This window comes from Otolemur garnettii, unplaced genomic scaffold (genome assembly GCF_000181295.1).
Source record: "Otolemur garnettii isolate 467f Iridium unplaced genomic scaffold, OtoGar3 scaffold00161, whole genome shotgun sequence".
Taxonomy (NCBI): domain Eukaryota; kingdom Metazoa; phylum Chordata; class Mammalia; order Primates; family Galagidae; genus Otolemur; species Otolemur garnettii.
The window spans coordinates 723,942-739,190 of record NW_003852556.1 but is presented as its reverse complement, the minus strand read 5'-3'; the positions used below and the strand labels follow the sequence as shown (position 1 = coordinate 739,190).

The 15,249-nt window shown below is 48.1% G+C and overlaps 1 protein-coding gene across 2 annotated transcripts in view; it reads left to right on the top strand.

Annotated features, from left to right (window-relative positions):
- Positions 1 to 15,249, top strand: part of CUL4A (cullin 4A) — a 55,759-nt gene that overhangs the window by 27,354 nt on the left and 13,156 nt on the right. For both annotated transcript variants that reach the window (XM_023519185.1, XM_003799984.3), the window contains exons 10-18: positions 141 to 259; positions 2,532 to 2,724; positions 4,428 to 4,532; positions 4,759 to 4,869; positions 5,059 to 5,144; positions 5,780 to 5,887; positions 11,692 to 11,805; positions 13,701 to 13,806; positions 13,970 to 14,142. In XM_023519185.1, coding sequence (XP_023374953.1) covers positions 141 to 259; positions 2,532 to 2,724; positions 4,428 to 4,532; positions 4,759 to 4,869; positions 5,059 to 5,144; positions 5,780 to 5,887; positions 11,692 to 11,805; positions 13,701 to 13,806; positions 13,970 to 14,142 — 1,115 coding nt within the window. The remainder of the gene's footprint in view (positions 1 to 140; positions 260 to 2,531; positions 2,725 to 4,427; positions 4,533 to 4,758; positions 4,870 to 5,058; positions 5,145 to 5,779; positions 5,888 to 11,691; positions 11,806 to 13,700; positions 13,807 to 13,969; positions 14,143 to 15,249) is intronic.

Here is a 15,249-nt window from a genome sequence, read left to right as displayed (position 1 = left end):
ATTTAACTGGCCTCTGAGAAAGCAAGGTGGTACTTGTCTGCCTCAAAGTTACATGTCTGTGGTGCATGCTGCGCTCTGGCCTGGCTGCGGTGCCACAGACCTGCCACTGCAGTCTGCTAATGTTTGCTGCTTTGTCTCAGGGCTCGACCACCTGCTGGACGAAAACAGGGTGCCAGATCTCACACAGATGTACCAGCTGCTTAGCCGCGTCAAGGGTGGGCAGCAGGCATTGCTGCGGCACTGGAGCGAGTACATCAAGGTACAGGCTGAGCAACTCCCAGAACTCTGCCCACACTGTGGGCAGCTGATGGGGACACCTGTGGTTTCTCCGTCACAAGTGGTGGGCTGGGCAGCAGTCTTTCATTTCCTTCCAAGTCATTTGTATACTTTTTTTATAAGATAGTACCAACAGTGATAAATGCCATCCAGGTGGACATGTATGACTTAGAGAACAACTGTTTGAGTATTCGTCATCAGCATAAGTACTTCCAAAGCTTAATTCTTCAATCATGATTTCTCAAAAGTAATTGTGGCCAGGAGTGGTGGCTCACTCCTATAATCTCAGCACTCCTAGAGGCTGATGTAGGAGGACCATTTGAGCTTAAGAGTTAAAGAAAAGCACCTGCTTCCATGAGCCTGCTCCCTCATCTCATGCCTTTGCTCAACTTGGTATATTGGGTTGGCCTGTGCAGCAGTCCAAATTTAGGAGTTACTGTCCACCTAAAAACAAAGGTGTTGAGGATTTATATTGGATTTTATTTTTTTGAGACAGTCTCACTATGTTGCCCTGGGTAGAGTGCTGTGGCATCACAACTCAGAGCAATCTCCAACTCTTGGGCTTAAGAGATTCTCTTGCCTCAGCCTCCGAAATAGCTTGCCACAGTACCCGACTATTTTTTGGTTGTAGTTGTCAATGTTGTTTGGCAGGCCCAGGCTGGATCAGAACCCACCTTCTCTGATGTATATGGCTGGCACTCTAGCCACTGAGCTACAGGTGCTCAGCCTGTTTTGTTTTGTTTTTTAATAGAGATACGGTCTCTCAGTGTTACTCAGGCTGGTCTCAAATTCCTGGCCTCAAGTGAGCTTCCTGCCTGGACCTCCTAGTGTGCTGAGATTATAGGCATTAGCCACCATGCCTAGCCCACCTGTTCTTAAAAAAAAAGTCACTTTATAAGGAAAAAACCTCAAATAAATATAAATTTGCATAAATTCTTTTGGTGCATATTTTGATCAGCAAAATCATTTTTAAAAAATGGTAAATTTAGCTCAACGCCCATAGTTCAGTGAGTAGGATACCAGCTCCATACACTGGGCCTGGGCCTGCTAAACAGTGACAACTGCAACCAAAACATAGCCGAGCGTTCTGTCAGGTGCCTGTAGTCCCAGCTACTCCGGAGGCTGAGTCAAGAGAATCACTTAAGCCCAAGAGTTTGAGGTTGCTGTGAGCTGTGACGCCACAGCACTATATAGAGGGTGACAAAGTGACTGTCTCAATTAAAAAGGTAAATTAGCATTTTCTAAAACTTTCTCTTTATTTACTTTACTTGTACAGACGGGTCTTACTTTGTTGTTCAGGTTGGTTTTAGAAACCTGACCTCAAGTGATCCTCCTGTCTTGGCCTCCCCAGCTGCTGGGCTGATAAGTGTGAGCCACTACAGTTGGCCATAAATAGGGTTACTTACAGAAGCTTATACCTTAATGTTGCTAAAGCATTTTTCTTTTATCCCTCATGTGCCCTGTTAAGCCCATTGTATGGTGGCTTCTTGACTGTCACCTTGAGTTCTACCACGTCCCAGCCCACAGGCTCCTTAGGGCACTGTCCATGCAGGGCACACACAACATGTCTGAGAGACATTTCAGGTTGTCACATGGGTGTTTAGTGATGTTTAACGTGGCACTTCTGAATTAAAGGTACACAGTAAAAATTGGGACTATTCATGGTTAGAGGTGGTGAAGAAAGAAAATCATGGTCAGGAAGCCTAGGTCACTGTATCAAGTTGACAGGAGTTAACTTTTATCTGAGGAACTTAGAAGTAAAAGTTATTTTAAAAGCACTGGTAAGCGGGCGGTGCCTGTGGCTCAAAGGAGTAGGGCACCGGCCCCATATACTGGAGGTGGTGAGTTTAAACCCGCCCTGGCAAAAAACAAACAAACAAACAAACAAAAAAACAAAGCAGCACTGGTAAGCTGGGCATGGTGGCTCACACCTATAATTCCAGCACTTAGGGAGGCCAAGGTGGGAGAATTGCTGGAAGCCAGGAGTTTAAGACCAGCTGGGCAGCACAGTAAGACCCGTCTCTACAAAAACAGAAAAATTAGCCAGGTGTGGTGGTGCCTGTGGTCCCAGCTACTTGGGAGGCGGAGGCAGGAGGATCCTTGAGCCCAGGAGCTCAGTGAGCTGTGATGGGACCACTGCATACCAGCCTGGGCAACAGAGAGACCTTGCCTCAGGAAAAAAAAGAAAGAAAGAAAATACTGTTAGATGTTTTTATAAACCAACACCTGACCTGGTATTTTATTTGCTTTTGTAGACTTTTGGGACAACGATTGTCATCAATCCTGAGAAGGATAAAGACATGGTGCAAGACCTGCTGGACTTCAAAGACCGTGTGGACCATGTGATCGAGGTGTGCTTCCAGAGGAACGAACGCTTCGTCAACCTGATGAAGGAGTCCTTCGAGACCTTCATCAACAAGAGGCCCAACAAGCCTGCCGAGCTCATCGGTGGGTGCGGGACGTTCCCGGGGTGCTCAGCCACTCGTGGGGGCAGCGGGAGGGTTGTGTCAAGCTTTATTAGGACATGTTTTAGGAAACTTACACACGTGGTGTGCTCCAACGTGTGTGCATGACGTTTCCATAGGGAAAGTGTGGCAGGAATTTGGTAAGAAAATGAAGCTTGACTTCACAAATGAAGGTGAGGAAGGTCTATCCCAGTCTGTATCTCCTGACCTGGCAGCTCCCAGCTCTCTTGTGTAAAGATCATCCTTGATTCTCTATGATTTCTGCTCAGAAATTAGACTGACGTGGTTTATTGTGTAAGAATGTCCTGTGTTGTGAGGATAACTTTATCAGTCTCTGGGTAGTATTTAACTTGAGATATCCTTTAATCACCATCTTTGCATCTGTAGTCTATATTAAAATGGGATATAATTAGGTGAGATCTCAAATGATAGCCTATTTTAAAATGAAAGGGGGCTCAGTGCCCATAGCACAGTGGTTACAGCGCTGGCCACATACACCGAGGCTGGCAGGTTCGAACCCAGCCCAGGCCTGCTAAACAACAATGACAACTGCAACAAAAAATAGCTGGGCATTGTGGTGGATGCCTGTAGTCCCTGCTACTTAGGAGGCTGAGGCAAGAGAATCACTTAAGCCCAAGAGTTTGAGGTTGCTGTGAGCTGTGACACCATAGCACTCTATCAAGGGCCACATAGTGAGACTCTGTCTCAAAAAAAAAAAAGAGTTTCTTTTAAATCATACTAATTTATACAATTATTTCATGATAAGATCAAAATAGATTCTAGAATTCATAGGCTTTTGCTAGTCAATAAATGTTTTCTTTAATTTACAGTAGGAAAGGGGCAAAGAGAAATGTCATACAAGAATGCAGAGTCAGCTGTCTGTCAGTCACTGTTGGTGACATGACCGAATGTGGCTTCGTCGTATAACCCTCTGCTTTCTGTTCTATGTCCTATGTGTTTGGAATATTCCAAACTCCAATAAAAGTTAAAATGAAAGAAAAGCTAATAAAAGCAACAACAAAGGAAATTGAAGAGGCAATTTGACTTGGGTTTATACCACTCTGTTGGTTGTGTTTTCTCTGATGAAGACAGGTGTAAAGCTCGTGGGAGTTTGGGCTCAGGAAGTCCTGAGTTCTGTCATGATGAAGGGACTTTAGTCCTCCCTCCCAGGCCACCGTACAGTGAGCTTGTGCAGCCTCAGGAACAGGAATCTTATACACAGGCTCTTGTCCCTCACTGCCACATTGGATTTAACTACTCTGAGCCTTGAGAAAAATGCTTTTTATTTGAGAATGCCTCTTCTGAGTTTACTGCAACATCTTAAAAATGAGGCACTCCAGTGTCTGGGGCAACAACGTGTCAGGACCGCAAGAATGTGGTCACAGGAATTAGTTTTGTTCTTACATTTAGAGTTTAAGTTTAGAGATGTAGAGATTGGAAGATGTATTTAAGTCTGCTTTTAAAATTCAGGCCCTGGCTTTGATAAAGTTTTAGGTAGTATACATACTTATTCTGACATGGTTCCAGAACACCTATCTTAGAAGGTTGAGTATTGTCACTTGTCACATCATAATGTCATTTTGGAAAGGTTTGGAGTATTGCTGTCCGTTGGTTGCCTGTGCAAACTGAAAGTGTGTCTTTCCTCACCTGGACACACACAACTAATGCTCGTTCACTCCCACACAGCAAAGCATGTTGATTCGAAGTTGCGGGCAGGCAACAAGGAGGCCACCGACGAGGAGCTGGAGCGCACCCTGGACAAGATCATGATCATCTTCAGGTTCATCCATGGTGAGGAGCACTGCAGGGCCTCTGCCATGTGAGGCTGGTGCTGCATGACCCAGACACAAGTCAGAGCCCAGGGGCCCCCACTGGGCCTGTCTCTTCCTGGGGAAATTGGGCACAAGAATTCGAGCATTAGTAGAGCTGGTTGGCATTAGAGTGAACACTTGGAAGGGTCTCTGACATTTGCATGTCAGCTGTCTAAGTTCTAATGTTTTCATCTGGTTTTAAATAGGTAAAGATGTCTTTGAAGCATTTTATAAAAAAGATTTGGCAAAAAGACTCCTTGTCGGGAAAAGTGCCTCAGTCGATGCTGAGAAGTCCATGCTGTCAAAGCTCAAGCATGGTAAGGGGGGAGTGGGGCTGTTCCTGCCTGCTGGGGTCCGGCCCTCGCCTGCCCTCACCTGCATGGGGGGGCTGTTCCTGTCCTCCAGGGTCGCGGCCCTCTCTTGCCCTCATCTGCTTGGGGGGACTGCTCCTGCCCAGCCAGGGTTGGAGCCCTCGCCTGCCCTCACCTGCCCCTCCTTGTGTGCAGAGTGCGGTGCGGCCTTCACCAGCAAGCTGGAGGGCATGTTCAAGGACATGGAGCTGTCCAAGGACATCATGGTCCACTTCAAGCAGGTGTGTTGTTTCTGCAGGTGAAATGACTTTCTAAACTGTAAGAAAGAGTCTTGGTACTTCACAAGTAAGTCGAAGTGACAGTGGAAAATAATCTTGAGGCTCGGTGCCCGTAGCACAGTGGTTACATGCCAGCCACATAAACCGAGGTTGGCAGGTTCAAACCTGGCCCAGGCCTGCTAACCAACAATGACAACTGCAACAAAAAAGTAGCCAGGCGTTGTGGTGGGTGCCTATAGTCCCAGCCACTTGAGAGGCTGAGGCAAGAGAATCGCTTAAGCCCAAGAGTTTGAGGTTGTTGTGAGCTGTGACACCACAGCACTCTACTGAGGGTGACATAGTGAGACTCTGTCTAAAAAAAAAAAAAAGGAAAAGAAAAGAATCCCGAGAATGTATAACAGAAATTTGGTTCAAGCAAGTTAGTATATCATACTGGTGACATACCAGAAGAAGGGAAAGAGTACTTGTGATGATATTGGGACACATTTGGCTTCAGTGGAATATGTTCTCAGGATAGAAATAAATATTAAACCAGATGGAACTTTATTTTGATGATTACACCATTGACTTTGTTACAGATTAATCACTTTTGATGGCTTTCTAAAATACTGTTTTATCTTGGATTTCTTTGTTTTTAGCATATGCAGAATCAAAGTGACCCAGGCCCTATAGACCTCACCGTAAATATTCTCACGATGGGGTACTGGCCGACATACACGCCCATGGAGGTGCACTTGACTCCAGAAGTAAGTGTTGTGGAGCATTTTGTCCTGCGTCTGTCGGCACAAGCATGTTACCTTCAAGAACTATTTGATGGGCTCAGCGCCTGTGGCTCACGCCTCTAAGGCGCCAGCCATATACACCTGAGCTGGGTGCATACAACCTGGGCCCACCAAACAACAGTGACGGCTACAACCAAAAAATAGCCAGGCGTTATGGCGGGCTCCTGTAGTCCCAGCTACTTGGGAGACGGAGGCAAGAGGATCGCTTAAGCCTAGGAGTTGGAAGTTGCTATGAACTGTGATGTCACGGCACTCTACCTAGGGTGACAGTTTTTGAGGCTCTGTCTCAAAAAAAAAAAAAGAACTATTTGACAGGCTGGGCATCGTAGCTCACACCCATAATCCTAGCACTCTACACCCATAATCCTAGCACTCTGGGAAGCCAAAGCAGGTGGATTGCCTGAGCTCAGGAGTTTGAGATCAGCCTGAGCCAGAGTGAGACCTCGTCTCATAGCTGGGCCTTGTGGCGGGCACCTGTAGTCCCAGCTACTCAGGAGGCCAAGGCAAGAGGATCACTTGAGCCCCAGAGTCTGAGGTTGCTGTGAGGTATGACACCATGGCACTCTACCCAGGGCAGCAGAGTGAGATTCTATCTCAAAAAAAAAAAAGAGAAATATCTGGCAAAAAGTTTTTTATGTTGCCCAGTTGGTCAGAAATTAGAGTGTCCTGGTCTCTGGAAGGCAGTGTTGGAAAGTAGCTGCCTTTGTCACTGTCTGCAGCTCCCAGTGCAGCTTGTGTGCACTTGTTGGCCATCAGGGAGGTGGGTGGCTTGTTTTGAGAGTTGCTGCTTTCTGCTTATTCTTTCCATTGCAGACAGTGCTAAAGTCTTGGGAACGGCATTATTTAGAGTCTTAGCTGTCAGCCAGTGCTGGTGCTGTGGGGGCTATGTAGTGGGAGTTAATATCCAGCGGAGGAGCAGCACACAGTAGATTTCACACCGGGCAGAATGAAGAGGGCTGAGGCCACTATGGGATCTGGGAAGACTTCCTGGAAAAGGCAACACTTTACCTGATCTTAATTAAGGATGGGCAGTTCTTGCTTCCACAGACAAGGGGTGGGGGCCTTGAAGCTGTTGTAGCAGAAGGATGTGAGGCTTTCCCTCACCCACTATGGGGTTAACACCAACACACCTATAACAAAAGACAGATAAGCAAGAGGACAGTGTGGCAGGTGTATTCACCCAAAATCTTTTGGCATAAGCACCTTCAGAAATGAAGACCTAAGGACCCAGGGAAGTCTGTCCATTTGAAGGCTTAGATTCTATGGAGAGGGAAAAGTTGCATGAAATGTGATTGGACCTGAGGAAAACAGGCCAAGGGGACTCCTGCTGGCTCTGTCTGTTCAGGTTCTCCTTGGCCTCTGTGTGGCACCCCCTCTCCCCCGGAGAACCAGGGTCTCAGGACCTGCAGTCACAAGGCAAGTCCAAGAGCTTCACTGCCATCACCCACATGGGAAGGCAGGGAGGGTTGCAGTCATGTTCCCAGGGTTCACGACTGACTTTGGGGGAGAGCATTCTGGTTCTCTGACCCTTCTCAGTGGAGAAAGAGGGGTGGGTGACCAGGGAGCAGGAGGTCAGAGACTCCCAGCCTCCCTGTGTTCAAGGTGCTATACTTTGAGGCATCATTTTCTAAGCCCCGCACAGCTAAGGGGGCAGAAAGAGCAGAGAAAGGCCCTCAGGACCAGGGTCAGAAACGCCAAAGGCCTCTCACTGGACATGGGCTGGTCCTTCTTGAAGCTGGATTTTCTTGATTTTCTTCTATCCAACCCCACTGGTCAGTTGCCCGTGTCATTTTCTTCTCTCTTATTCCACTTCTGTCCTAAATGCTGACGTCTCCAGAGCTGATCCTCGGTGCTCTGTCTGCCCCACAAGCCAGTCTGCTTGCACCTGGGATGCACATGGGCCGCTCTGCCCTTCTCCCTGGGATGCTCTGTTCTGTGAGGACTGTACCAATCTCAGGACCAGGCTCTGCCTGCCCACCACGGCCACACTGCCAGCTCCACGTGTCCTGCCACTTGGGAGCCAGCTGCAGGTCCTGTCACCCAGTGACGATCGCTGCTAGTGGACCCTCCCTTCCTCTCAGCCCCTCTGCATGCCTCTCACATATGCTGCCAAGGCTTTTACTTCTGAAATAATTCAGACTTACACAGAATACATTCAGATAGCTCGGAAAAGGCTCAGACACCTCACCTGTGTGCTGGCCCAGTCCTGTAGTGTCCTTTCTCATCTTCCGCCAGTTGTCTCAGACGTGTCCTTTCTCCTGCTTTTCCTGGGACCTGATGCAGAGTTCACGGGTCCTCACTGCGTAGCCCTGTGAGTAGCTTGGTTTGTGTGGCCCCTACCTGGCCCTGAGCCCTGTCACATGTGATTGTGTTGGGGGGGGGTTATCGGGTTTGTCCTTCTGTAAGGAGCAGGTGAGTCTTGGCGCACATCAGGGGTCAGCTACAAGGTGGGTCTTGCCTGAATCAGCTTTTACCCGGATGAATGGGACCTTTTCCCAGCTGTGTCATCTCTGTTTAGGACTCAGCGTTCCTACACAAGAACCTTTTCTCTACCCCATGTATTTACTTATTTCTCTCTCGTTATCAATACTAACTCATTTTATTGACTTATTTATCTTGTCTCAAATTTGGCGTTGGAACCTCCTTGAAGCTGCGTCCTCATTCTTCTGGTGCGCCCACGTCTTCTCTTCAGTACTTCTTTGTCTTCTTACAGAAGGTGTTTGAAGCTCATTATACCATGTATCTTTTCATTGCAGTAAAATATACCTTAATGCACAGTCTGCTATTTTAAAGTGTATGGTTCAGTGGCCTGAAGTATGTTCATTTCTTCTGCTTATTGGCAATTTGTGTATCTTGCTTGGAGAAATTATCTGTTCAAGTCCTTTGCCTCTGTGTTTTGGGGTTTTTTGTTTATTGGGATGGTTTTATTTGTTTGATTTTTGTTGTTTTGTTGTTGTAGAGACAGATTCACTTTATCGCCCTCAGTAGAGTGCACTGGCATCCCACAGCTCACAGCAACTTCAACTCCTGGGCTTAGGTGATTCTCTTGCCTCAGCCTCCTGAGTAGCTGGGACTACAGGCGCCAGCCACAAGGCCCGGCTATTTTTTTGTTGCAGTTTTGCCGGGGCCGGGTTTGAACCCGCCACCATTGGTATATGGGGCCAGTGCCCTACCCACTGAGCCACAGGTGCTGTCCATTTGATTTTGTGTTGTGGTACAAATCTCACTCAGTTGCCCAAGTGAGAGTGCAGTGACCTCAGCCAAGCTCACAGCAACCTCAAACTTCTGGGCCCAAGCAATCCCCCTGCATCAGCCTCCCCAAGTAGCTGGGACTATAGGTACCAGCCACTGAGCCTGGCTAGTTTTTCCATTTTTAGTAGAGACAGGGGCTCGCTCTTACTCAGGCTGATCTTTTTTTTTTTTTTTTGAGATGGAGCCTCAAGCTATCCCCCTGGGTAGAGTGCCATGGCATCACGTTCACAGCAACCTCCAACTCCTGGGCTCAAGCAAGTCTCCTGCCTCAGCCTCCCAAGTAGCTGGGACTACAGGCGCCCGCCACGACGCCCGGCCATTTTTTGGTTGCAGCTGTCATTGTTGTTTGGCGGGCCCGGGCTGGGGATTCGAACCCGCCACCTTAGGTGTATGTGGCTAGCGCCTTAGCTGCTTGAGCCACAGGCGCCGAGCCTACTCAGGCTGATTTTATGTTGTAGAAATATATGAGGAAGTAACTTAAAACTGAAATGATAACATGCCTGGGACCTGATACTGCTGAAGACGGGCAGTGGGTCCATCAGTGGTTTGGCTTCACAGAAAAGTTCCTCCAGCTGTGTTTCAAGCATGAGCAGATGCCATGCAGATGTGAGGTTGACAGAGCACTGGGGATCCAGAAGGGCCATCAGGAGGCTCTCACACCCCTCAGTGTCCTGCGGCATGTCTAGCAGGGAAGAGCCCCAGTCGGCCCTGCCCTCTGAGCTGTGTCTGGAGTCCATGTGTGCAAAGCACTGGGACTGCTGTAAGTCAGGAGGTCAGAGGAGGTCCTGGGGCAGCATGTGGGATCCGGCAAAGGAATACACGAGTGCAGAGGTCTGAGGCAGGAGGGAGGCTGGGCAGGGGCCAGTGCCATCACAGGCTAGAACTTCACTCTTCATCCCAAGATCTTTGGAAGCCACTGGGGACACAGACAGGGTACGGAAAGGGTACTGTGCAGGATGCAGAGTCTTCAGGAGCACTGGCTTTGTGGCCAGCTTCAAAAAGGGACATGGAAGCAGAGCAGGCAAGGGCCAAGGGGCCAGTCCATGGTGCCTGCAGTGCAGCTGGGACAGATGCTGGGGCAGGCAGAGGCCGCTAGAGCACTCAGGAGGCAGCGGGGAGCCCAGTGGCTGGAGGAATGGCAAGGGACATGCACTACACTCAGGCCACATGGAACCTGCCTCAGAACTGGGTGCCAGCAGCAGGCAGGGTCAGGACAGCAGGTGTTGGGACCTGAAAAATGAGTTAACAACAGTTTTTGTTTTTTTTTGAGACAGAGTTTCACTATGTCCCCCTTGGTAGAGGGCCATGGCATCACAGCTCACAGCAACCTCCAACTCCTGGGCTTAGGTGATTCTCTTGCCTCAGCCTCCCAAACAGATGGGACTACAGGCACCTGCCATGACACCCAGCTATTTTCTGTTGCAGTTGTCATTATTCTTTAGCTGTCCTGGGCCAGGTTCAAACCATGCTCCCATGGTGTATGTGGCTGACACTATAACCACTGTGCTATGGGCGCCGAGCCGGTAACAACAGTTTTTAAGAATTGGTGTGAGGCTCGACGCCTGTGGCTCAAGTGGCTAAGGCGCCAGCTACATACACCTAAGGTGGCGGGTTCGAATCCAGCCAGGGCCCGCCAAACAACAATGATGGCTGCAACCAAAAAAATAGCCGGGCGTTGTGGCGGGCGCCTGTGGTCCCAGCTACTTGGGAGGCGGAGGCAGGAGCCTAGCTTGAGCCCCAGAGTTGGAGGTTGCTGTGAGCTGTGAGACCACAGCACTCTACCCAGGGGGACAGCTTGAGGCTCTGTCTCCAAAAAAAAAAAGAGTGAAATCCTATCTCTACTGAAAGTAGAAAAACTATCTGGGCATAGTGGTGGGTGCCTGTAGTCCCTGCCACTTGGAAGGCTGAGGCAGAAGGATCACTTGAGTCCAGGAGTTTGAAGTTGCTATGAGCTGTGATGACCCAATGGCACTATATGCATTATTTTAATCAGTTAAAATAAAATAAAGTAAAATAAAAAATAACAATGGGTGGGAACTTTGGAAGATGTGAGAATTGACCTGGAGGGTAGTGCTGCTTTACACCATACTTCCTGTGCGGACCGAGTGCAGGTGTCTGGCCTCAGTGCTTGTGCAGCGGGTGCCCAACCTGGTGAGAAAGCTGGAGTGGTCACAGCTGAGACAGGGTGTGGCGTGGCCTGGACGTCCTCCTTGCTGGCCCCAGGCTTCCCTACCCGTGCCACGGGTGCTGGGGGGCAGGGCATGAGGTGCAGATCACAGAGTGGGCCTGTCTGCATAGAAGACCCCAAATGCCAGCATTGTCCTTGTTTGTGATGGGAAACCTAGAAGTTTACGGGTTAGGGAACAGGATCCGGTAAAGTGGCTGTGGAGGCACAGAGCCAACCAATTAATCCAGCTGTGACATGTGGGAGAAACTCTGTAGATTGAACAGTATGCAGTTGTTAAAGGTCAACAGTGTTGAGCATAATTGATCTGTTTGTTTCCTGTGCTTGACAGATGATTAAACTGCAAGAAGTATTTAAGACATTTTATCTTGGAAAACACAGTGGTCGAAAACTTCAGTGGCAAACTACTTTGGGGCATGCTGTTTTAAAAGCAGAGTTTAAAGAGGTAAGATCTTTGTTTCCTTTCGTTGTTATTTTCTGTAACTGTGCTATCAGAATTGTTTAAATTATCACTGAACTTTGGTAGTAAAGAAAGGAAAAGGGGCTTGGTGCCCAGAGCACAGTGGTTACAGCGCCAGCCACATATACTGAGGCTGGCGGGTTCAAACTGAGCCCAGGCCAGCTAAAACAACAAGGACAACTGCAATAAAAAATAGCCAGGCATTGTGGTGGGCACCTGTAGTCCCAGCTACTTGGGAGACTGAGGCAAGAGAATCGCTTAAGCCCAAGAGTTGGCGGTTGCTGTGAGCTGTGACGCCACAGCATCTACCGAGGGTGACATAGTGAGACTCTGTCTCAAAAAAAAAAAAAAAAAAATCAATAGAAACTATTTCTCTAATCAAAAAAAGAGTAGAGAATGTAAAAAGCAAAACTGAAAAATCAGTAGCGAAATGCCTTATGCTTCTCTGCTAAACAAAGTGCTGCAAATTAAAGTACAATAAGATGCTACTTTTTGACTAAGAAATTCATGAAAGCCAAAAATAAAAAGAAGCAGGGTCTCCTGCTGTCTGCAGAAGGCAGTGTGCTGCGGTGAGCACTGAAGGCAGTTTGGCCCGTGTCTTGAAACCCTCAGAATCACAAGCTTTGTTGCTGTGGTTCCAATTCTAGGGGTGCATCTTAGTGCCCATTTTCACAGACTGGTGAGGAGGGTATTGATGCAGTGCTTTTATTAAGATAGTCTAAGAGTCAGGAGTGTGCTGTGCAGGGCAGTGTTAAAAGAAAGAAGCACATCGAAAAACAGCACTTAGTAGGGTAGGGTCCCTTCACATTCACATGTAACTTCACTTTTGCAAATAAAATTTAATTATAAAATTCCCATTGTGTATAGCTATCATAATATACTTCCCCACACATTATCATGTCAATTAAAACAGACATGGTTTATGTGCATTATTATACAGGTTATATGCATAAAGCCACAGGTGCTCCTCTGTGAGGGCCTAGAAAAATTACTCTGCATCACCCCTTCCCCTAACTGCTGACTTCAATCAGAACTAGGCCTCTGCTGCGTCTGATGGCCACCACTGATTGCAACTCTGCAGATAAGGGCTTTTCTCTGTGTTGGGAATGGGCCTGGCCCAGCAAGCCCTGACTCAGCCTCCTTACTCCTCGTCCTGTACCTGGAGGTCCAAGGCCAGGTTTGGACTCATTCTGTATGTGTTGGGCCCATACAGAAGGCAGACCAGCTTCCCTCATGTCTACCGTGCCTTCCCCCTCATGCTGCAAATACTCTCACTGCCTTTCAGAGGACCACGGTGGGTTAGAAAATAGAACACAGAGGAGCCGTCAGACATGAGTCAAAGAATGAAAGTGCCCTTGTTGTTTGATAGAATTTAGGAAAGAACTTTCTTACTACTCTGAAAAATATTTCCTGAGAAAAATGTTTAAGTGCTGTACCTAATAGTCATTTTATTCTTTTATAATCTGTAACTTCTTCCTATTGGTATCTATTGGTAATTCCTTAATCCCCTCACCAAAAGTTTGAGAGCAAAAGAAGCCTCTTTTAATTTTTCAAAGATTGTACAAGCATAGCTTCAAAAATGGTATGTCCGGCTCAGCACCTGTGGCTCAATCAGCTAAGGCGCCAGCCACATACACCTAAGGTGGCGGGTTCAAATCCCCAGCCTGGGCCCGCCAAACAACAATGACGGCTGCAACCAAAAAGTGGCCAGCGCTGTGGCGGGTGCCTGTGGTCCCAGCTACTTGGGAGGCTGAGGCAGGAGACTCGCTTGAGCCCAGGAGTTGGAGGTTGCTGTGAGCTGTGATGCCATGGTACTCTACCCAGGGGGACAGCTTGAGGCTCCGTCTCAAAAACAAAAATGGCATGTCTGTCTCTTTCAGGGGAAGAAGGAGTTCCAGGTGTCCCTCTTCCAGACGTTGGTGCTTCTCATGTTCAACGAGGGAGATGAGTTTAGCTTCGAGGAAATAAAAATGGCCACCGGCATAGGTAGGAAGCCCAGGAGCATGTAGCTGCGAGCGTCACTGTTTGATTGTGTTTGCTGTCAGGGCAGACGAGCAGCCTGTGCTGGGCACACTCACTGGCATCTGCCATGTTTGTTGCTGGTTTTTCTGAGTGTTGACCAGCCTCTGCCTGTGTCTGCTTCCCTCAGAGGACAGTGAGCTGCGGAGAACACTGCAGTCCCTGGCCTGTGGCAAAGCACGTGTGCTGACCAAGAGCCCCAAGGGGAAGGAGGTGGAAGACGCAGACAAGTTCATTTTCAATGGGGACTTCAAGCACAAGTTGTTTAGAATAAAGATCAACCAAATTCAGATGAAAGAAACCGTATGTATAAACTTTATTTTTACTTACACATTGTTCATCAAGGAAGCCATAATTTTTATGGTAATTTTCATAGCATTAGAGAGCTAAGGTGTGTTTCTGAAGTATCTGCTTTGGACGCGCACTGTTGAGACAGTTCCATCAGCATTCATTAACTGCATTCTCGGCAGGGACGAGAGCCAGAAGTCCATGTCACAGCTATCCTGTTCTCAGAGGCAGAGTACTCAGTCACACTGTGCACAGCACAGTTCATCCTGCTCTGAGTTTCAGCCTTGGGCAGGTTGCGGAGAGGAGGAGAAGAAGATCTGTAGCCTGTCCTCAGCTGGTGTGGATCTGTGGCCCTGAGCAAGAGCAAGACCTTGTCTCTAAAAAATAGCTGGGCTTTGTGGCAGGCACCTGTAGTCCCAGCTACTTGGAGGCTAATGCAAGAGGATCACTTGAGCCCAGGAGTTTCAGGTTGCCATAAGCTGTGATGCCACAGCACTCTACTGAGGGGACAGAGTGAGGCTCTGTTTCAAAAATAAATAAATAGACATACAAAGTCTGACAATTAAGTTTATGAGCTTGTCAATGAGCACTTACATTGGTAGCACTGTACAAACAGCTCAGTAAGGTTTCTTAATCTTGGGACATCAGTGTCTCACAACTGTGTTTGGTGGTGTCTTGCTGAGTGGTATACGTTATTGTTGTTTTTATGTGCTGTCATGAATTAGAACAAGAAACAAACATTAAATTTCTTGTTAAACTTGGCAAGAATGGAATGAAATCAGGGACATGTTAGTCCAATTTATGGGGATAATGCCATGAAGAAAACAGCAGTGTGCAAATGGAATATTTCTCTGTGGGGAGAGAAAGTGTCACTGATAAAGAGAAGTCAGGGCAGCCAGTAACAAGCAGAGCTGATGGCTCGGCGCCTATAGCTCAGCCGGCTAAGGCGCCAGCCACGTACACCTGAGGTGGCGGGTTCGAACCCCCAGCCCGGACCCGCCAAACAACAATGATGGCTGCAACCAAAAAATGGCTGGGCGTTGTGGTGGGCGCCTGTGGTCCCAGCTACTTGGGAGGCGGAGGCAGGAGACTCGCTTGAGCCCAGGAGTTGGAGGTTGCTGT